Source organism: Schistocerca cancellata, chromosome 1 (assembly GCF_023864275.1).
Source record: "Schistocerca cancellata isolate TAMUIC-IGC-003103 chromosome 1, iqSchCanc2.1, whole genome shotgun sequence".
Taxonomy (NCBI): Eukaryota; Metazoa; Arthropoda; class Insecta; order Orthoptera; family Acrididae; genus Schistocerca; species Schistocerca cancellata.
This window is the reverse complement of record NC_064626.1, coordinates 986348004-986372292: the sequence shown is the minus strand read 5'-3', so window position 1 is coordinate 986372292 and position 24289 is coordinate 986348004. Positions and strand designations below refer to the sequence as shown.

The window sequence follows — 24289 nt, the reverse complement described above, 5'->3', positions numbered from 1 at the left end:
CAAGATTTCACTTACTCTGGACCCCTTCCTGAATTATCATCAGAATTAGGTGATGTTCCTGTAGGTTGACTATTTCCACTGGTACTTTCAGATGTAGCATGCTGATCTTGTGCGCCAGCATCTTGTGAATCACCTCCTGAATTACCTGTTACAATATTGAAAACTAAGTAACGAAAATACTTAATATGTTACATGAAATTGCTAATAATGTTTAAATGCTGTCAAGAGGAAATTTGAAAATATTCCTACTGTTTCCATGTGAAGGTATCAAATCAAAATTATAGACAAATATTACAAAATATTTATTGATGCAGATGTTTCCTCTCAGTTATAAATAACTAGAGACCTGTACATGCTAGCCATAATGGAACCGCACTGTGAACAGGCAACACAATTCCCAGCAATGAGCCACATTACAACTCTATTTTAAGAAGTTTATTTCTCTTGGTGATTGAGACAATCATACTGCTGAAGCAATCAAATAGAGGTGGAAGAGATGATTGGTGGTATTATAAGAAAACAATACACTGCTACTCACCTTAAAGTGAAGATTTTGAGTCGCAGACATGTTGGGAAAAAAGAAAGAACTAAACAAGTAAGATTTCGGCCAAAAGGCCTTCTTCTGGAGTAGACGGCACTACTAGCACACACCATTTCACTGCCTCTGGCTGAGAAGTTGTATCCCCAAAAAGAATGCTAGTCAGTCATTCATAAGAAATTAAAAATCTGTCCATCATACTGCATAATTTGCAGGAAAATTTAACACAGTGGAACAGAACTTATTTCACTGTTTCTACGTGTGCACCCTTTTTGTCTCTAACTGCATTTGTGTTCAAAGTTATATGTAAAATAAGGGAAAGGCAACCACTCACCTACAATGTTATCAATGCAGGGAGCACAGAAACACACAATGGAAATCGGCATTCAAACTAGGTTTTGAACACTAACTTTTCTAGAAACAGTACACAGGCAACCTCACAGATATCCGAATGCACACTCCCATGGCAACAGCCAGTTATTGCAGGAGTAGCGCACAGCAGCAGTATTTGCTACAGTTTCAATATCACACTCTGATATGTTCTTTCCATTCCATTCAGACGGAAAAATGATTAATAATGGTTAACACGTGCATAAGGCAATAGGTAAAATAATAGTCCTTTTATATGTTGCTTATCAGAAGCTGAATTTTTTACTGATTCCTTGTTGCAAACTGGATACTTGAAAATTCCAAGCAATGCTCTGTGATCAGACTCCTTGCAGTGTGCCGTTTCATCAGTTTCTCCTTACTATTTACGAACATACAATGTAAGCTTTCATGGCCAGTATTGTCTTCACTTAAAACTTCCGGGCTGATAGGCCGTGGTTGACGTATAAAACTCAATCCTGACGTTTCGTCTCCGACTGCGAGAGACATCCTCGGAGGTAAAGCGGTGAACAGCAGTTCGCCGCTTTACCTCCGAGGATGTCTCCCGCAGTCGGAGACGAAATGTCAGGATTGAGTTTTATACGTCGACCACAGCCTATCAGCCCGGAAGTTTTAAGTGTATTTACGAACAGTTCTACTAAAGTATTATTCCATGATCTGTTGCTCTGTTATGTCTAATGAGGCTGTGCACATTACAGACCTCTCCAGATAAGATCTTTCAGGTTAGTACTCTTGCTGTTAACAACATCAAACCTTCCATATTCTCCGGACAGAAATTGCTAGTAGTAAAGCCAGATGGTTGGTTGGTTTAAAGGGGGGGGGGGGGGGGGGGGGGCGCGACCAAACTGCTAGGTCATCAGCCCTTTGTTCCGATTAAAGCAATTCCACAAGGGTGGGAGTAAAATAATGAGACTGAAAAAACACAGCTGGAAGAAAGGAATAAACCACAAGAATGATAGAAGGGCAACAAACATTAAAATCAGACAAGAAATCCACAGAGAGACGCAAGAAACATGTAGAAGACATCAAAACAAGAGCAGATTACCATGTCTGGTTGACCATGAGAATAAAAAGGAGAAGCCAGCCACTCTGCAACACATTAAAACCTCCAACCTAAAACCACTAAGGTGGAGGACACACAGGGACAAAGAATATGCGCTAAAACTTAGATCAAATGATAAAACCCAGCCTCACGAATAAAACATAAAACTAAAGCTGCTGTTGAGGCATTGTCGCCCAACACTGAAGGTAGGGAGCCAGAAAGTTTAAAGTCCGCCGCAGAGCAGCTAAAAGTGGGCGGTCCAGCAAGAGGTGGACAACCGTCATTTGTGAGCCACAGTGACACCGAGATGGGTCCTTACAACGAAGTAGGTAACTGTGCATTAGCCACATATGGCCAATGCGGAGCCAGCAGGGGACAACTGATTCCCTGCAAGAGGACTGCATAGAAGACTTCCACATATTCGTAGTCTCCTTAATGAAACGCAGTTTGTTGTGCGTAGTGTTATGCCATTCCATCTCTCAAAGCCTAAAAACCCTGCAGCGTAAGACAAAACGCAGGTCAGTTTCAGAGAAGCCCATCTGCAGAAGTGGTTTCTGCGTAGACTGTTTGGCCAGCCTGATAAGTTCGCTGCCTGGGATTCCGATGTGTCCTGAGGTCCACACAAACACCACTGAACGATGGGACCGTTCCAGGGCATAGATGGACTCCTGAATGGACACTACCAAAGGATGGCGAGGGTAACACTGCTCAATAGCTTATAGGCTACTCAAGGAGTCAGAACTCAGGAGGAAACACTTGCCAGGGCATGAGCAAATGTGCTCAAGAGCACGAGATATGGCCGCCAGCTCTGCAGTGAAAACACTGCAGCCATCTGCCAAGGAGTGTTGTTCAATGTCCTCCATGAACATATGCAAAGCCTAAGTGACTATTAGCCATCAAGCCTTGGGTGTAAACCACTTCACGCCCTGGTACATCTCAAGAATCGAGAGGAAGTGATAGCGGAGAGCTGCAGGGTTAACCAAGTCCCTGGAGCCATGCGAAAGGTTGAGAAGAATCTGCGGCATGTACACCATGGAGGTGTACATGAACGGACAGCGAGGAGAGGAGGTAATGGGAAGGACTCCAGTTCAACATAAGGGACCGGACACAAACCGCGATCGTAGCCCCTGACCTGGGCCACTGATAAGGGAGATGAACCACTGTGGTTGGGAAAAAAAAAAAAAAAGAGTATGGTAATTCGGATGCGCAGGAGAACTACAAACACATACAACATAACTGGCGAGCAGTTGTGCACGCGTAACCTTCAATTGAGAGACTCCGGCCTCCACCAGGACACTGGTCACCGGACTTGTTCTAAAAGCTCCTGTCGCTAGGCGAACACCACAGTGGTGCACTGCGTCAAGTAAATGCAACACCGAGGGCGCCGCTGAGCCCCAAGCCAGACTTCCACAGTCACAATGGGATTGAACAAGGACTCTGTAGAGCTGCAGCAGCGTAGAGCGATCCGCACCCCAGATGGTGTTGCTCAGGCAGCAGAGGGCACTGAGGTGCTGCCAGCACTTCCGCTCAAGCTGACAAAGGTGAGGTAGCCAAGTCAATCGGGTGTCTAAAACCAGTCCTAAGAATCGATATGTCCCCACTACAGTCAGTGGATCTTCATTAACACTATCGCTGCGGTTGACACTTCTAAGCGTCACAACAAGCCACGAGCCAGTGTGGCCGACGCTTATAAGCGTCCGCGCTCACTGTCCCATTACTCAGTGTAGTTGCAGAGTCTAAGTTAGCATTAAAGCGTGTAAACTTTTGTTTTGTTTGATCAGTTTTCGAACATATATTGTTCGTAATGGCGGCTACTGAACCGACACCTGGTCCTTCCAATGTGAAAAGGAGCAGGAAAAGTGTTAAATTGACAGTGGAACAGTTACTTAGGGTACTAGATGACAGCAATTTTCTGTGTAGTGAGGACAAGGCATACCTCAGAGATTGTCATTTAGAGGCTGCAGAAGAATTGCAGAGTGATGTTAGTGTGAGAACACAACTTTCGAATCTGTTATGTGACACTTCCGAATCTGACGATACGGATCACGACAATTGTGTGGAAATCGACGACAAAAAAGAGCCCGACTGTCACACGGAGATAATCTAGTTGAGTCCTGGCATAAAGAAGCACATAATATGCAGTATCACCCATTTACGGAGGAAGTAGTTTTCCAAATTCATCCTGCTGGGAATTCTCCTATGGATTTCTTCAGACGAATTTTTGCAACTTCTAGTTGATGAAACTAACAATAATGCAGTCAACATATTGCTGAGCAAAAATAAAAAAGAGGGATCTAGGATCTATAAACGGAAACCTCTAAGTATAGGCAAATTAATAGTTTTCCTGGGTGTTTCGTTACATATGGGTACGTTAAATATCCGAGATTACAAGACTACTGGAAGAAAGAACTACTGGAAGGAAGAACCACTGGAAGGAAGAACCACTGTTTGAGAATAGAGGAATAGTGATGAGTATAAGCAGAGACTGGTATTTGTTCATATTATCGTCTCTGCATTTTGCAAAAAATCCACTTCCAGGAAACCCAAAACCAGACGATCGTTTATATAAGATACGACCTACATTGGATTATTTTAACACGAGAATGTCTCGAGTGTATTACCCGGGAAGAGATTTATCAATAGATAATCAATGATTCTTTGGAGGGGAAGATTGTCATTTAGACAATACATAAAGAGCAAACGTAATAAATATGGCATTAAGATGTACATGCTCAACAATGCAGACGGTTTCATAAATAAGTGCCCTGTGTACATGGGATGTAGTGGAGATATGGGAAGAAAAGGTCACACTGGAAAAGTCATTTTGCATTTGATGTCAGAAAAGCTGCATGTTGGTCATCACATTTACCTGGACAATTATTATAACAGTTTTCATTTAGCTACAAATCTGTTGAACCTAAAAACACTTTCCAAAGGTACTCTGAAATTAAATAGGAAATATACCCCCGAAGAAGTTGTATCGGCAAAACTTGGGAGAGGAGACACAATTGCGTGGTATTCTAATCGAGTTATGATCGGAAAATGGAAGGATCAACGAGAGGTTTCCTACATTTCCACAGAACATCTAAATGTAATGGAGAAAGTGACAATGCACGCCAGCAAATAGTCACGAAACCTTTGCCTATTATTAGATACAATGCGTGTACGCCTGGGACTGATAAACAAGATCAGATGTTATCGTATTATTTATGTGAACGAAAGATTTTCATGTCATTGACATGCTAGTTTTCAATTCTCTATATCTGTACAACAAATACTCAGGAAATAAAATGACATTGTACGATTACAGAATTAACATTATAAAGAGCTTCCTTCCACCAATGGACATTCCAGGAAATGTGAGCAAGAAACATCACAAACAAACACATGTTGTGCAAAAGCGGGAAGCTACTGCAGGCAAGAAGCAAGTTATTAGGAAGCGGTATAAGTGCACGGAACAAGGCAAGTGCACTGATACACCATACGAGTTTGTATCCTGCCCAGACAAACCTGGATAGTGCTTGAACTGCTGTATAATTTCCCATAAGTAGCAAAAACGCGATAATATCGGGGAAATTCAGATTATCAAAGACAACTTCTTTTGACATTGCATGGTTTCTTTTTATGACATGAAAGGTTAGAACTTTTTTCATGAGTACTCAGAAAATGAGGTTTTCTTTTGTGTAAATTCAACTTATTTCTTATTGCGTTGTAAAGCGTTCACTTCAGTTTTTTGTGAAAGAATTTGTTGTGCTAAATTTGTTTTAATAGCACCGCATTTGAAGTAATTTTTTTTTTTTTTTTTTTTTTTTTTGGGGGGGGGGGGGGGGGGGAGGGTACGGACAAGAGAGAACCCTCCACGTAGGATGTGTTTTGCTTACTAATTTCTACACATCCGGGCGTCCCCTGGGCATCTATGATAAATGTAGATGGCTAATTCTCTCAGAGTCAATCTTAAAAATGCGCATTTGAAGTAAATAAAATTTCAAATGAATCCAGTTTCCTTTTCTTCCTTCTTAAGAATTTGTGTTTTGGAGTCCATATTTTTCCTGAATGCAGTGGATTTGTTGCTTGTTTGAATTTTATTTTTTGTTACATTATCAACAAATCACGAACATCTGAATGATGCCTGTGACCCCTATAGGTGTCAGACAGCAAACAGACTTTAAAACATGACCACAATACAGTCGAAGCTTATCTGAAGTAATGCATCTATGGTGTCATCATTAAGTCAGTATAGAACATGATCCTACAGATCTTACAAGGTCTTGACGTCAGCCTGTAGTCAGGTGTGCTTAGGAGCGTCAGCTCAGAGTGGTACCTGCCATTTCAGAGTGTTACCGGCCCGCACTCGCACTTGCCGGGCTGCACTGGAGAGTTGCGCACCTGCACCAACGCCACAGTGAAAATGTTAAGGTGAAGTTCTGGCTCTGGATAAACCGGGGCATGGTGTGGTAAAGATGAAGTGCAAGGAATGGAACATTCTGCAGTGGTAAGGATAATGTTGATAAGGTATTCTATCTGATCATCACAACTGAGGAAAAGTTGTTTGTCAAAGGTCGCCAGGGAAGAGTAAAGCCTCCAGTTGGCCTTAGAAAGCTTCCATTTGGGTTTGCATGTAGTTGGGGTAGGAGTCAGCAAATGGATAGCACACAGGAAATGGTCACTTAAGTACATATCACAGAGAATGGACCACTCAAGGTGAAGGGCAAGCTGGGCAGTGCAGAATGAGATGTCAAAATAGGAACAAGTGTGTGTGGAATCTGAAGGGAACGTGGTTGCTCCAGTGTTAAGGCAGATGAGGTCGAGTTGACTGATGTCAGCCAAGGGGGCACCTCTCTGACAGGTTCTGGGAGAGCCTCAAAGTGGATGGTGTGCATTAAAGTCACCAAGCAGCAAAAAGGGGTGAGGGAGTTGCCCAACAAGCTGGAGACAGTCTACCCCGGTGACAGTGAAGGACAGAGGGATGTAAATGATACAAAGGGAAAAGATGAGGTGAGGAAGGCAAATGCAGACTGCAACAGCTTGCAGCTGGGTGTTCAGAGATGTTTTGACTATGAACATTGTCCCAGATAAGCAGCACGACTCCCCCGTAGATGGAATGCCACCTTCGGGGGGAGGGGGGGGGGGGGGGGAGGTCAAAGTGGACGCAATTTTGTTAGCTGGAGGCAGGGAACAAGTGGACGCTGTGATTCCAACAGCAGCCGTAATTCCTCCTCATTGGATCTAAGGCAATGAACGTTCCATTGGAAGAGTGTCATGACAAGGAAAGGGGAGGTGGGGAAAAATGAAGGGGCGTCATGACAGCTGCCGAGCGCCAGCCTTCAAAGACTCCCTGCTACAGGGTGCGGAGGCTGGATTGCTCCTGCTCCACGAAATCTACAGAAGCAATGGCGTTCTCCCTCGGTTGGTCTGCAGTGTCCAGGGCAGAAAAAAGGTTGGCAACATCGTTGAAGAGGATCTCACAGTTGGCTAAGGAGAACACCATTTGCCGTTGTTTGATTTTTTGGAGCCTTTGTAGTTGGCAGATGACGATTCAGATGTTTGTTGGCTGGAGGGATGTAAAATGTCTTCGCAGGTGTACTACTCCTGTCCTTTCAGGCCTGCCGGTTGTGTAGCAGGTGATCTCACCATGTGAGACAAAAATTTGGCGGCTTCTTGTACAGCGGGAGGAGGAGGAGACGGGATTGCTAATGTGATGCTGGTCATTTTTACAACTGCGGTCTGTATTTGAGGCTGCATGTCCTATGTGTAGCGGGAGGTACCACGAATGGTACCGTAAGTGCTGGACGGTAAAACACGGGGTTTTCGACTAGCCAACAACTTGTTGTGAGCGATAGGCTAATGCACTTTTCCTCCACCCAGATTTCATGGACGACCTTCTCATCGAGATAAACAGGACAATCTTGGGGGGAGGCTGCATGATCACCACTGCAATTGATACAGTGGGAAAAAGCAGGGTGACATCCCTATCACAGGTTACACATTTGGCTGGGTGTCTAAAGGACATTCAAAAGTGGTTGCAATGGTGACACAGGTAGCGACGCGTCGGGTTCCGAATGTACAGTTGGACAGTGATGATTTCATAGCCTGCTTTATCTTCTATGGAAGCACTATTCTATCAAATGTGATTGGGGGGGGGGGGGGGGGGTGCATGTGGGCACTAAGGATGCCGCTACCTTTTTTGTCACCTGATTGACTGCAATGGTGCCCTGATCAGGGAGGTAAGTTTGGATTTCTGCCTCAGCCATACCATCGAGAAGCCAAACGTAAATAACACCACATGGAGAATTTAGTATTCAATGGGCCTTGACAAGAACAAGATAGCCATATAGTAGCAAAGTTGCAAGCAGTAGTTGTGCTTGAGAATCACACAAATAGTCTCCAAAAGCAAAGTGCCATTGCATAGATGACAGCTGGATTTCACAGAGCCAGCAATTCATCAACTCCTTTCTGAATAATAAACGGATTAACTGTAGCAAAAGACTGACGTCTTCCATACATGAAACAACGAGGAACCGAGGAGCCGGTGGGAGAGTCTTTGAACTGTTAGCCTCACTCTGTTTATGTTTTAGTAGATGTCGCCTGAGAAGATGATTTTTGGTTCACTGCGAGCAGATCTTCCACAATTCCAGTGTCTCCAATGGTGCGCTCCTTTCAACTGGGGGCCTGCCTCAGAGGGGGCCTCACCTGCCTTAGGTGATTACTTACATCTCAGGTCACACCCAATGAACACCTGACAGAGAGATCACTTTGCAATTTGGGAAGGTAACAGCTCAGGCGATCACCCCTCCCTGGGGCTGGCCTGTACCAGGGAGTACATGTGAACCCAACCTGTTGACATGAGGTGGGGATTATGCGTTACCCAGTCACCTGTTACATGTCAAGACGTGGGCCAGCCTCCAGGAGCACAGGGGGATGAAGAAGAAAAAGATGAAACTCAAGCGCCAAAGAGGAGGAAGGATCGAAGGGGAATGAAGAAAGAAAAAAAAAACAATGGTGGAAATGTTCTGATGTCAGGCTATTGAAAATGAAAAAACACATTCCCAAAAATATCCCAGACATGTTCCCCAAGGGATGAGAAAAAGAATAGCAAGAGGAAAGACATGCAACATGGAAGGGAAAAGGTGCTGCAAAGGCAGGGGACTCTTGACAGCCAAGTGCGAGCACACCAAAGTGATGTAAGACCTGCAAAAGCCACCTATCCAGCACTTACATTCCAGTCCTGTGATACAATTAGCCTACCTCATCAGAGGCAGGGTCACCTGAGAAACCAACCATGTCATAAACCAGCTCTGCTGCAATCATTGCACAGTTTTTTATATTGGTGTAACTACCAACCAACCATCCATCCAACAGGATGAATGGCCACTGCCAAATTATGGCTTAGAGCAAATTGGACCACCATGTGGCACAATATACAGCTGAACATAACCTACTTTATTTTCAAGGCTGCTTCACAACCTGAGCCATCTGGATCCTCCCCTCCACCATCAGCTTTTCTGAATTGTGGAGATGGCAGGTATCCTTATATTTTCTGCTCCGGAAGTTATACTGGTTTCAATCCACTATAACCTACTGTCCCCACACCCTCCACCAAACAGTTTCAACACCCTGTCCTGTAAGCTCCTCATAATTCACGTACTCTCACCCTCATTGTGCACCACTATGTCAACGCACCCACCAGTTGTTTCCTGTCTATCCTCCTCTCCCCCTGCCTGCAGCCTCACAACGCTGGTCCTGAGAGCCTTGTCCTGCTGCTTTCCAGTCACTGGGCTCTATACCAGACAGTGCTCCTCTCTCCCCCCGCCAATAATCTGTTATCCCTCCCCCTTCTCTGTCCCACTTCTGGCTGATGCTTTCATTCAATGCAACAGTAGCTATCTAGCTAGAGTGGCTGGAGCTACTGGTCATGTGTGCATGCGGTGTGCCTCCTCATGCTTGTCTTCCTTCCTTTTCTGAGGAAGGCTTTGGCTGAAAGCTTAGTACGTAATAGCCTTTTTGTTGTGCCTCTCTGCAACTCAACATGTCACCTTTACAGCAAGCAGCTATCTATCCTTTTCATAATTCTTGACTAGTTTTTGTTTGTTGTCCTCTAAATTAGCCCCTTACACATGTTCCAAAACAATGTTTTTTATTAATGAACAACGTCATTTAATGAATGATATTACATATAGATACATACAGCTAGCTCTTAATGCCCAAAGTAATGAGTTAAAAAAATTTGAATACTGCCACAAATAAAATTCCAAGAATAATTGTGATGGACACTGAGTAAAGTGGCCTAAAACTGAAAGTCTACTCTGTGTGTAGATATGAAGTCTAAGCATGAATTCCACAAAAGCTTTAAATGTTTGTAGTTTGTGATAAGCACAAACAGTCTTCACAGTCTTCACAATAACATCTTGAGCCCCTTCACACTTTTTCCCATCTGCGTCCTGAACACAGCTGCACATCTTACAGTTCCTTGTCACATGTTGTTTCTTCATAGTGGGAGGAATTACTGACAGAAAAATGTTGGCCAGTCACTCACTTGGGGTTGGTGCTTGAAGATAGATGACCAGCTAGTTTTGGAGCAAACTCCTCTTTCTTGTATTTTAAAATATGTTCTCAATAACAGCATTATGGAACTCTTTGAGAATTTTTCTTACCCCCCCCCCCCATTTTTTTAACAGGTAACATGTTCCAAAAAGCAATTTCATTGACAGCTCTCGTTTCAGCATTGTGAATTGTTGACCTTCCATCAAATTTCTGTCACTTTTCACCTCTGTAAAGCAACAATATCCCACTTCTTTAGTTTCTTATGACAAAATAATAGAAGCATGCCTTTTCTGTATGGCCATACAGTCCCATATATCAAGTTCTCTGAGAAACAAGCAGGCCATCAAGCTGAGGAAGCATATAGTAGTAATCAGCAATTAGGCGATAGCCTTTATTCAGAAGTGGCTATATAAACGTCATTATAATTTCAGTTGACTGTCGCATGCCGTTATAAGTTTCATCAAATTTCGCCCCTTTTCCTGTGAAATCCATGTATACCCATTTCAAGATTCACATAGTGTGAATGCCTTTACTTCAAACTTTGTCCTTTTCTTTGATAAATACTCTACCCATCTTAGTATATATGTATAGGAGGATGGTTTGAAAAGTTCTTTGAATCACCACAAGAGGTCAGTGCTAGTGCAACAAGTTGCTCAAGTGATATTTATTGGACTGTTGTTTGTATACACGTGCCACATCAGTACTCTTGGAAGAGAGTGACGTGGCTCTGTGGCTATTCCGTAGTGATTTGTGAAGGGGGGAAAAGAGAGAGAGAGAGAGAGAGAGAGAGAGAGAGAGAGAGAGAGAGATTCAAGCAGTGATTAAATACTTCGTAACAAAAATTATTAAAGCAACGGACATTCATGCCGATTTTCAGAATACACTGCAGGACTCCGCTCCTTCATATTCAAATGTTGCCAAGTGGGCAAATGAATTTAAATTTGGTCAGGAGAGCTTACATGATGATCTGCACAGTGGTCGGCCAAGATGTGCCACTATTCCAGAAATCATTGCAAAAGTGCGTAAAATGATCAAGGAGGATCGCCGACTGAAAGTATGTGAAATTGCTCATGCTTGCAGATGTATTCCGAAAAGGTATATCACATTTTAACTGAAGAATTAGAAATAAAAAAATTATATGCCAGATGGGTGCCGCGACTCTCGACAATGGATCAAAAACACATGAGAATGGACATATCGGAACAATGTGTGTGTTGTGACTCGCTGATCTTTCAAAGTGCCGCCACGCAGTTATGCGCATCCTCTACATGCGGCACTGTCTGCCAGCCATGCAGCAGCAGCAGTGCCACCTTAGCAGCCAGCCAACCAGCGGCCACTAGATTTGGACTCAGTGCTGATTTGACTGTTACAGTGTACACACGTCTTACTTTGTTTACTTGATCTGTGACTTACATGTATTGTGTTGTCCTTGAAATATATTTGTTCAACTTGACGTTATAACAGTTTGTTCCATTTTAGGAGAAACGAACAAGATTTTTACACTGGTTTGTGCCCACAGATGAAACTTGGGTGTACTTCTATACCCCCGAGACAAAGCAACTGTCAAAGCAGTGGAAACATGCTGATTCTCCGCCACCAAAGAAAGCAAAGACAATTCCTTTAGTGGGAAAGGTCATGGCATCAGTGTTCTGGGATGTGAAGGGGATTCTATTTGTAGATTATCTCCCCACTGGGCAAACAATTACTGGAGAATACCATTGCCACACCCGCCTTATTGACCTGATATGGCTCCGTCAGACTTCCATCTCTCTCTTTTTTTTTTTTTTTTTTGGAGAAAGATTCACTTCAAACGAAGAATTGATAGTCTGAATTGACAACTATTTTGCAGGTCTTGAGGAAACTCATTTTCTAGATGGGATCAAGGCACTCTAACATCGTTGGACCAAGTGCATTATGTACAAAGGAGACTACATTGAAAAATAAAAGAAGCTTCAGTGATGTTAGTACTTTTTTCTATTCCATTCCGAGAACTTTTCAAACCACCCTCGTACATCATCATCTCTCTGTCTGGCATGCACACGCTTTTGAATTTGTCTTTGAGGTGTTCAGGAACACACCAAATATTATTTAGCTTCAGCTGTGGATAGTTCATGGGACTGACACCAAATTCTCCGAAAAATGGAGGCATTTTTTCAGCAGAAGTAATTAAGAAAAACTCCAACACTTGTAGGGACATCAGTCTAGTGAGAATCAGGTGTTTTCTCCAATACAATGGGTAGTTGGGCAACACCTCAACCAAAACACAACAGCCAGGCTACTAATGCAGGACTGGATATACTAGTGGCTGAACATTAAACTATAATGTGCTGAAACAGATGCAAGCAAGGTTTTGTCTTTCCAAAAGTTTGTTCTTAAATTGCTCAAATAAACTCAGGATTTCAAATTTATGTCACAATACTATTACTATTAATAATAATAATAATAATAATAATAATAATAATAACAAACATATGTCAGGAAAAAATTACTTCAGAAATGAGCATGAAAAGGGGCGCTATCAAAAAGGAAATGTAGTGACTGTAATTGCAGCGAATTATCACAATAAGATAAATATAAATGAATAATTACTTTGTTTCATAAACTAGTCTACACAATGTAACAGTTGATTTAAGAAAATCAGTTTGCAGAAAACATATGAAGGATTATTTTCCAGTTCTATGCAAACCTTAGCAAAACAATAACCCTCATTTCAGTTTTAAGTACAGGAAACAGTGTAACAGTGAACAACTCTGCATTAATTACTATACCTTAACAAAATGTATATAATTTTGAAAGAACTGCTGTTGGTTTGAAATCAAATCAAGAGCCTATTTGTAACTGCATGAAAAATAACCATCCTTTACACAGCAATGCTGAATCTGAGTAACATTTCCTTCAACTAGCTACAATTCTGCCACTGAAGTTATCTTCAAAATATAATTCTTCAACGAAGTTCACCACTGTATCTATTAACAATAATGGACTCACAATACACCAGCTTCTAAGAAGAAAGTAAAAAAACACTTAAAGAAACTTTTAGTTCACACAAAACCATGAAACTTCCTTTCATGTGGTCATATGTGAGGGTGACTTAAGGTTTAGACCAGTGGTTGTCAAATATTTTGCTAAGAGCCAATACTGATATTGTGCGGTGGCAGCTCTAGCCACATATGTACGGACCTTATTGTTAATTGGTGACCTATGTAACATGTACAAAAGAACAGACACCATTTTGATCCACTAGCCAATATGAATTAAGACACAAAGGAATCAGAGATGGCTGAATGGGGCATTGATTTGGATCGATGAGATAAATTCAGAATTTGGATCAGATAGGTGTGCTAGCTGGGCAGCTGCGATTATCACTGTATCCTGCACAAATTTTCCACTTTCCCCATGGATTTAAATCACTGCCCACACACGGCCAATGTCTCTAATTCCTCTGTGTCTTAAAGACTAGCTACAGCAATGGCATGATACATTGGCTGCTGGCCCCAAATTACTCATCGTTAAAGCCGATATTCTGAACATATTGTGTAGACTGCTCTGTTTTAATGACCACAAAGTTGTGGAATTGTAATTGCCGTGCAAAATAGCATTGTGTTTTGTGTGTGAGTGTATAATTAACTGATCTATAATAACAATTGTATCTATATTGAAATCCATTATGCAATAATTTGACACAATTGCAAATATTTACTAGATGTTTTGATGTCTTTTTCTACTCATTGCCTTGTATTACAATAGGCTTGAGAAATTTAATGTTTCTTGCTACGAATAAGCACCACATCTGACAATGACCATCTCGGTAATGCACATTCACAAATCCATGTTCCTTCTGTGTCAACATTATGTCATAGCACTTGATCCGTATGAGTTGTCAGTACTTTAAGGCAGTCAACAAAACATCTCTTGTTCTCTAACACTGCAGTGTTCACTTCTGCCATTGAGGTAAACTGCCAAATTTACCAGTGTCAATTAAAATTAAGTATATCTTAAAATATTATTTTTAATCTAAGAATTTGTTACTGAGAGGGAAACTACACTCTTAATGTTGGCTGACATTGTTTGTTATGGCATTTAGTCACTACATGCATAGCATTATAAGACACAGCTGAGAAACAGCAGACCACACTAATACATGCTTCAGCCTGTATGTGGCCTTACTTTGCCAACCACTGGTTTAAGACAATAAATGTTTGACTTGGACAGAAGTTAAGTTGACTATCGTAACCCACCACTAACAAGTATGCTGGCGTCTTGTTGTTGGCCACTGCCAGAACCCCCTCTGACAATAGTAATGTTAGGCACACCAACTGCGTGAGCAGCTGACACTGCAGCAGCTATAGCAGCTGCTGTGGCGGCTTGGGTGGCATGTGCTAAAGTTGATGGCAGTGACTGATTTCCACCGCCTACGTTGTCTGTAACAGTGATGCTTCCAACTGCACTCGAGCTAGCACTGAAACAGAAATATGAATACTTCTAAAGTGTTAAGATCAGTCACATTCAAATTTAAAAATTTATAAAATTTAAGTTATAAATCTTTGTTTCATATTCAGTGATTGTGCTGAGCATAAGTAGCTCAACTTCAGTTACAATCCGCGCCATTTAGATCCTCCATTGCAATAGCAATGTGAATTTTATAGGTGAGAATTGGCCTTGCAACACATTCTTTGACCCTGCAATCCACTTGGCATTGATGTCCAGTAGCCAGAGGCAGCAGTGGTTGAAGTGAGGAGTGTGGGTCAAGCTGGACAGGGATGGTGGCAAGAACGAGCCGGCGAGATGTGGTGATTGGGGCAAATCGGGAATAATTGATGTCAAGCAAACTGATACTGTCTTGATTTTGTGTGAACTTTGTGCACTTTTTTGTGCTGGCGTTAGGATGGGGTCTTCCACTGCAAAAATTACCATTTTGTGTTGAGGTCGTAATTATACACCCATGATTTGTTGGTAGTTTTCATTCTGGATAAGAAGTTTGGATGATCTCTTAACTGCGGTCTGCACTCATTGAACATCAGAGTCCAATGGTCTGACTGGTTGGTGATCAAAAGACAAAAACGGATTTTGCTGCAATTTGTCTCCCGTTCGAATTCATAAGGTAGAATGCGTCAACAAGCTAAGATGTTTTGACAGGTCATGTATGAAATTCCAATTATTTCACAATCATTACCATCGTGGTCTGTTAGCCTCCTGTCATTGTGGACCATTTCGCGCACTTCCACAATTGTTTGTGGCATGTAGAGGGTTTCAGCTGCAGTTTTGTGGAGTTTAGAATAGAACTTTATGCAGATCCTTTGTTCCCTCCAGTCAGCTATTTCTGGATTTGCAGACGCGGTAGAACACAATTTAAAGAAATTGGCAACAACACTCACATTAATGAACTCACAAAGAGGGCATGTAGCAGACTGACAGTTGAAATACACAACTAGAGGTGCCTAACAGCTGAAGTTTTTACTATTGACTGGGTGCAATATTCAAACTATAGGAAATTTTAGGTACCGATTTTCATAGGGATGAAAGGGCAGTGGCATACACTGAGACATGTTTCAACATAGCTTATGGCAAAGAGAGACTCCTTACTACAATTTGTTATCTTATCTCTTTTATTTAGTCATCATCTATTCGGCAGATCACATTCCTGGAGTGAGTAGTTGTCTGTTCCTATACCATTTATTATGTTCCAACCAGGAATTTAAATTAACATACATAGATATATTGATAAATGTCACGGACTGTCAGCAAAAATACATGCTCCCTGGATATGCCTACGGCAATGCCCCACTACCAGTGAACTTACAAATCCCTACATCAGATATCATACGATGTATTAAAATTTGTCTTTCTTATGTAACATAAACTTACAATATCTTTTGAGTGTGGCTGAAAAATATATGCTAATAAAACGTCTTCCCAGTCTGCACAAACTGCTTGTAGCTTAACACTGAAACCGAGATGATTTACAGATTTGGTGAATAGTGTACATGGAGCAAATGAAAGAAATAACATTAAGAAAACATATCTATTCAATACCAACATACTACCCACACTGCCCACTGCCCATATTGAACTTTTTCAAATTTTGTAAAGCTGCTGGAAATTGTAAAGCTGCTGGAAATTGTAATCCTAGATTTGTTTTGGGGCCAATCAGAACATTATTCTCACATATCTCGGGTGTCCGATATGTCTGAAAACATAACTTTAAGAATTTCCTTGAATAAACATTCATAAGCTGTCAGCAGGAATCAAATTTGTGGAGTACGATTGATATCAAGAACATTTTGAGGGCACTCAACAACTGAACTGCTTATAGCAATTGCAGCATGTAAGTGGCCACTGTATTACAGCAGACTACTTTCCTTCCCTGTAAAATTCTAGTCAGATATATCACTTGTGTAAAAATGGACAATTTGAAATGGCTTCATATAACCTGGTGTTGATAGTTGGATCTTTATGTAAGAATTCATGCTAGATCACTCTGTTGTGAATGAGGAAAGTTATATACATTGTCTTGGGCCTAGGCTTTTATAGGAAATATTTGGGGCATATGAATGATGACAGTGGCTGAAGATTGTACCCCAGATGTTACCCAGTGGCAGTTTAAAAAAAAATTGACCATGTGTTGAGGACAGCTCTAGCTGTTTCCATTCTAGTCACTTTCTGCTAGTCAATACTATCCCTGCTGAGTCCCAATTCTTTCAATATTAATCTCAATCATTCATTCAGCGTGTTCTGTGCATCCTATTATGAACAAGGGGTTTCAGGAGTCTCTAACATGTCAAGTGACATTTGTCAATTATGTGGCAATATCTGCTGCACTGTCTTGAAGTCACCTATTGTAATGCATGATGCACGTCAATTCAAATGTTCCACTAAATCGTTAGTTTCCTTTCTCTTCAAGAGTGTGTAAACCAGTCAGACATTTTATGCTTACTGTTACTGTTCCAGACACTTGCACAAGCATCAGGTATATCCTGATAACATTTTTCACAATTTGGTATAAAATTTCTTATTTATGCACTTTGTTGCATTATGACAGTACTGCACACACACAGATGAAATAGAACCCACCATAAAGATTATAACAGAAGTACTTCACTTTCAAGCAGGAATTTATATACAAAAAGATGGCCTATCAATGGGCCCACCCATCAGTGGTCTACTTGCAAACACATTTCTAAACCACATTGAAAACAAAATATTCATTGGAATCGTACATCGAAAACAGTACAAGATTATATACTGGTACCGATATGTGGACGACATCATTTGCAAGTGTTGGAATGACTCCTTACCCTCTCCCTTAAAACCCACATCCTTTCGTCTTTCCCTCTCCTTCCCTCTTTCCTGATGAGGCAACAGTTTGTTGCGAAAGCTTGGATTTTGTGTGTATGTTTGTGTTCGTTTGTGTGTCTGTCAACCTGCCAGCACTTTCATTTGGTAAGTCACATCATCTTTGTTTTTAGGTATATATATATACAAACGAACACAAACATACACACAAAATTCAAGCTTTCGCAACAAACTGTTGCCTCATCAGGAAAGAGGGAAGGAGAGGGAAAGACGAAAGGATGTGGGTTTTAAGGGAGAGGGTAAGGAGTCATTCCAGTCCCGGGAGCGGAAAGACTTACCTTAGGGGGAAAAAAGGACGGGTATACACTCGCGCACGCACACACACACACACACACACACACACACACACACACACACACACACACATATCCATCCACACATACACAGACACAAGCAGACATTTGTAAAGGCAAAGAGTTTGGACAGAGATGTCAGTCGGGACGGAAGTACAGAGGCAAAGATGATGTTGAAAGACAGGTGAGGTATGAGCGGCGGCAGATTGAAATTAGAAATTAGCGGAGATTGAGGCCTGGCGGATAGCGAGAAGAGAGGATATGCTGAAGGGCAAGTTCCCATTTCCGGAGTTCTGACAGGTTGGTGTTAGTGGGAAGTATCCAGATAACCCGGACGGTGTAACACTGTGCCAAGATGTGCTGGCCGTGCACCAAGGCATGTTTAGCCACAGGGTGATCCTCATTACCAACAAACACTGTCTGCCTGTGTCCATTCATGCGAATGGACAGTTTGTTGCTGGTCATTCCCACATAGAATGCGTCACAGTGCAGGCAGGTCAGTTGGTGAATCACGTGGGTGCTTTCACACGTGGCTCTGCCTTTGATCGTGTACGCCTTCCGGGTTACAGGACTGGAGTAGGTGGTGGTGGTGGGAGGGTGCATGGGACAGGTTTTACACCGGGGGCGGTTGCAGGGGTAGGAGCCAGAGGGTAGGGAAGGTGGTTTGGGGATTTCATAGGGATGAACTAAGAGGTTACGAAGGTTAGGTGGACGGCGGAAAGACACTCTTGGTGGAGTGGGGAGGATTTCATGAAGGATGGATCTCATTTCAGGGCAGGATTTGAGGAAGTCGTATCCCTGCTGGAGAGCCACATTCAGAATCTGATCCAGTCCCGGAAAGTATCCTGTCACAAGTGGGGCACTTTTGGGGTTCTTCTGTGGAAGGTTCCGGGTTTGAGGAGATGAGATGATGTTTGGTTTGTGGGGCGCTCAACTGCGTGGTTATCAGCGCCCGTACAATTTCCCAACCTTTGCTCAGTCCAATTTCGCCACTTTCCTGGATGATGATGAAATGATAAGGACAACACAAACACCCAGTCATCTCGAGGCAGGTGAAATTTGAGGAGATGAGGAAGTGGCTCTGGTTATTTGCTTCTGCACCAGGTCGGGAGGGTAGTTACGGGATGCAAAAGCTGTTTTCAGGTTGTTGGTGTAATGGTTCAAGGATTCCGGACTGGAGCAGATTCGCTTGCCACGAAGACCTAGGCTGTAGGGAAGGGACCGTTTGATGTGGAATGGGTGGCAGCTGTCATAATTTAAAGACCAATATGTCTGCTTGTGTCTGTATATGTGTGAATGGATATGTGTGCGTGTGCGCGCGAGTGTATACCCGTCCTTTTTTCCCCCTAAGGTAAGTCTTTCCGCTCCCGGGACTGGAATGACTCCTTACCCTCTCCCTTAAAACCCACATCCTTTCGTCTTTCCCTCTCCTTCCCTCTTTCCTGATGAGGCAACAGTTTGTTGCGAAAGCTTGAATTTTGTGTGTATGTTTGTGTTCGTTTGTGTGTCTGTCGACCTGCCAGCACTTTCATTTGGTAAGTCACATCATCTTTGTTTTTAGGTATATTTTTCCTTCGTGGAATGTTTCCTTCTATTATGTGTCTATCAACCTGCCAGCGCTTTTGTTTGGTAAGTCTCATTATCTTTCTTTTTAAATATATTTTTCCCACGTGGAATGTTTCCCTCTATTATATATATATATATATATATATATATATATATATATATATATATATATATAAAGATGATGAGACTTACCAAACAAAAGCGCTGGCAGGTCGATAGACACACAAACAAACACAAACATACACACAAAATTCTAGCTTTCGCAACCAACGGTTGCCTTGTCAGGAAAGAGGGAAGGAGAAGGAAAGACAAAAGGATATGGATTTTAAGGGAGAGGGTAAGGAGTCATTCCAATCCCGGGAGCGGAAAGACTTACCTTAGGGGGAAAAAAGGACAGGTATACACTCGCGCGCACACACACGCACAAACACACACACACACACACACACACATACACACGCACACACACACACACACACATATCCATCCGCATATACACAGACACAAGCAGAGATATATATATATAAGGCTAGAAGCAACATAATGATGGTGGGAGAAACAACCATTTTTCTAACTCATTCAACAATCCTGTAATTAAAAAAGACATTTGCTGGCCATCAAAGTTCTGCAGGAGGAAAAGTTTTTGGTGCTGTACATGCACACATGCAAAAAGGCACAAAACTTTCCTACTGTTAACTGCTTCATCAGGGAGGAAAGAGGGACCGAGAGGCTGTGTTACTTGCCTTTTCCTTTTTACCTTCTCCAACCTATCCGTCTTTTCTCCCTGAAGAGTTCCAAAAGCTAGGACAGTTTCAAGTACACTTCACGTGACTATTGGCACTCATAATCAGGTCTCGGAAACTGACATACAGCCGGAAGAATGGTGTGCTGACCATATGCCCCTCCATATCCGCATCAAGTGACGCCTACAGGCTGAGGATGAAACAGCGGCCAGTCAGTGCCGTTGGGCCTTCATGGCCTATTCGGGAGGAGTTTAGTTTTTTTATTGGCACTCATAAAAATTTGCCTCTTGAATGACAATTCTGGTTAAGAAATTACAAACACAAATACTCCACAAACAAATATGCATGACAGACTCTTTAGATTATTTAAGATTTTAAAATTTTGCAAATGTTCTATTGGGAGCAACATATTTTCAATAAGAAGACTCAGCACAAAATTATTAGAGATTAGCTGTAGCAAATCTGGACATGACTAGTCCAGTCTCCAGTATCGTTAGCAACATACAGTTAACAAGAAACCAAACTTGAAATGTTGATCAACTGCAAAACGTAACTTTCAACTTACGTCACATTTTCGTCTTCCCCTGGTGGGGTTTCTGGCGTTTCTTCCTGTGAAGTCTGAGGATTCTCCAAACGATTCAATACATTAGACGCTCTTGCGAGCATGTTGCGTGCCAATGAAACACGACTGGTTGATAAAACATTTGAGGAAGGGGGTGCTTGTATTCCTGTAAAAATATAACATACATAAATTAGCACTGTTAAAAACATTATTGAACTTAAAAATAGTCAAACATCTGGAATAAAGTATTATTATTATTATTATTATTATTATTATTATTATTATTATTATTATTATTCTTTCTTTCTTTTTTTTTTTCTCTCAGACGTCATGTCTGGTCAAAAATGGAAAGTGACTCGAACCTTGATCAAGTGTGACTTCCTTTTAACTGTACGGTATATGTTACATTGCATTTAGGAACTTTCGGATAATTGAACATGTATCAATAATTACAGACTTCTGTAGTTGTATGTATAAGTTTGGATGTAGCTGTATCACATTGATGTACTGGTGGATATTGTGTGGTATGACTCCTGTGGTTGATAGTATTATTGGTATAATGTCAACTTTATCCTGATGCCACATGTCCCTGACTTCCTCAGCCAGTTGGATGTATTTTTAAATTTTTTCTCCTGTTTTCTTTTGTATATTTGTTGTATTGGGTATGGATATTTCAATTAGTTGTGTTAATTTCTTCTTTTTATTGGTGAGTATGATGTCAGGTTTGTTATGTGGTGTTGTTTCATCTGTTATAATGGATCTGTTCCAGTATAATTTGTATTCATCATTCTCCAGTTCATTTTGTGGTGCATACTTGTATGTGCGAACATGTTTTATTAGTTTATGTTGTATGGCAAGTTGTTGATGTATTATTTTTGCTACATTGTCATGTCTTCTGGGGTATTCTGTATTTGCTAGTATTGTACATCTGCTTGTTATGTTATCTACTGTTTCTATTATTATTTCTTTACTTTCTCAGACGTTAAGTCTGGTTAAAAATGGAAAGTGACGCGGACCTTGATCAAGCGTCACTTCCTTTTAACTGTACGGTATATGTTATACTGCATTTAGGAACTTTCGGGTAATTGAACATGTATCAATAATTACGGATTTCTGTAACTGTATATATATTTGATGATGTATTTGATGATGTCAGGTTTGTTATGTGGTGTTGTTTCATCAGTTATAATTATTATTATGGTTCTAAGACTGGCAATATGTGGGTGATGCCTAAAGCAATTAATAATAATAATAATAATAATAATAATAATAATAATAATAATAATTGCTTTAGGCATCACCCACATATTGCCAGAACCATAAGAGCAACTATTATCTGCTACATCCATTTAAACTGAACTTCAATTCATGAACCAAGCAAATTAACATGCTCCTGTAGTCTTCAGCCCAAAAACTGGTTTGATGCAGCTGCCGATGCATCCCTGTCCTGTGCAAGCCTCATCATGTCCAATTAACTGCAACAACTTATATTCATCTGAATCTACTTACAGTATTCATCTCTTGGTGTACCTCTACAATTTTTACCCCCCCCCACACTTCCCCCCAATACTAAATTGGTGATCCCTTGACGTCTCCGAATGTACCCTACTCAACAAATCCCTTCTTCTAGTCAAGTTGTGCCACAAGTTCCTTGTCTCACCAAGTCTATTCAGTGCCTCCTCATTAGTTGTATGATCTACCAATCCAGTCTTAAAATACTTCTGTAGCACCACATTTCAAAATCTTCTATTCTCTTCTTGTCTAAACTGTTTATCGTCCATGCTGCACTTCCTTCCATACATGGCTACACTCTAGACAAATACCTTCAGAAAAGACTTAGTAACTCATAAGTCTGTATTTGATGTTAACAAATTTCTATTCTTCAGAAAGGTTTTTCTTGCCATTGCCAGTCTACATTTTATATCCTCTCTACTTCAGGCATCATCAATGATTTTTCTGCAAAGGAAGAGGAGGAAAAACTATAGGGGAATGTGGACTGGAGTAAATGAGTGAAAGAGGAAGCTGCCTGGAAGAATTCTGCACAGAGCGCAACTTAATCATAGCCAACACTTTGTTTAAGAACCACGAAAGAAGGTTGTATATGTGGAAGAGATCTGGAAATACCAGAAGGTTTCAAATTGATTCTATAACAGTAAGACAGATTTTGGAACCAGATTTTAAATTGTAAGACATTTCCGGGGGCAGATGTGGATTCTCAGCGAAATGTGTTAGTTATGAACTTTAGATTAAAACTGGAGAAATTGCAAAAATGTAGGAAACTAAGGAAACGGGACCTGCATCAGTTGATGGAAACAGTGGTTGCTGAGAGTTTCAGAGGGAGCTTTTGGCGATGGTTGACTAGAATGGGATGGGAATACAGCAGAAGATGAATGGAAAGTTACGAGATGAAATAGTGACAGTTGTAGATCATCCATTAGATGAAAGAGACAATGCCTAGTAGAAATCCTTGGATAACATGAGATATTGAATTTAATTGCTGAAAGGAGAAAATATAAAAATGTGGTAGATGAAGCAGAAGCAGGTGAAAGGGAAAACAAATGTCTAAGAGACTGACAAGGTGCAAGATGGTTAAGCAGCAACAGCTATAGGACAAATGTAAGGATTCAGAAGCATATTTCACTAGGGGAAAAACAGATACCACCTACATGAAAATTAAAGAAACCTATGGAGAAAAGAGAAGCAGTTGTATGAATATTAAGAGCTCAGACGAAAAACCAGTCCTAAGCAAAGAAGGGAAAGCTGAAAGGAGTATATAAAGGATCTACACAAGGGATATGAACTTGAGGGCAATATTACACAAATTGAATGGGGTATAGATGAAGATGAAATGAGACATGATATTGCGAGAAAAATTTGACAGAGCATTGAACAATAAGTTGAAATAAGGATCCGGGCTTAGATGAAATTACTTCGAAACAACTGGTAGCCTTCAGAGAGCCAGCCATGACAAGACTCTTCCATCTAGTGTGCAAGATGTACGAGACAGGCGAAACACCCTCAGATTTAAAGAAGAATGTAATAATCCTAATTCCAAAGAAAGCAGATTCTGACATGTGAATTTTACTGAACTATCAGTTTAATAAGTCATGGTTGCAAAATACTAATACGAATTATTTATAGAAGAAGAATGGAAAAACTGGTAGAAGACAGCCTTGGATTCTGGAGAAATGCAGGAACATGTGAGACAATACTGACTCTACAACTTATCTTAGAAGACAGGTTAAGGAAAGGGAAACCTAAGTC

The 24289-nt window shown here is 41.2% G+C and overlaps 1 protein-coding gene across 4 annotated transcripts in view; it reads right to left on the bottom strand.

The window, feature by feature from the left end:
* Positions 1-24289, bottom strand: part of LOC126088528 (large proline-rich protein BAG6-like) — a 252186-nt gene that overhangs the window by 158299 nt on the left and 69598 nt on the right. For all 4 annotated transcript variants that reach the window (XM_049906697.1, XM_049906721.1, XM_049906715.1 and 1 more), the window contains 3 exons: positions 21029-21191; positions 14747-14967; positions 16-145 (listed from right to left, as the gene is read on the bottom strand). In XM_049906697.1, the coding sequence (XP_049762654.1) occupies positions 16-145; positions 14747-14967; positions 21029-21191 (514 nt within the window). The remainder of the gene's footprint in view (positions 1-15; positions 146-14746; positions 14968-21028; positions 21192-24289) is intronic.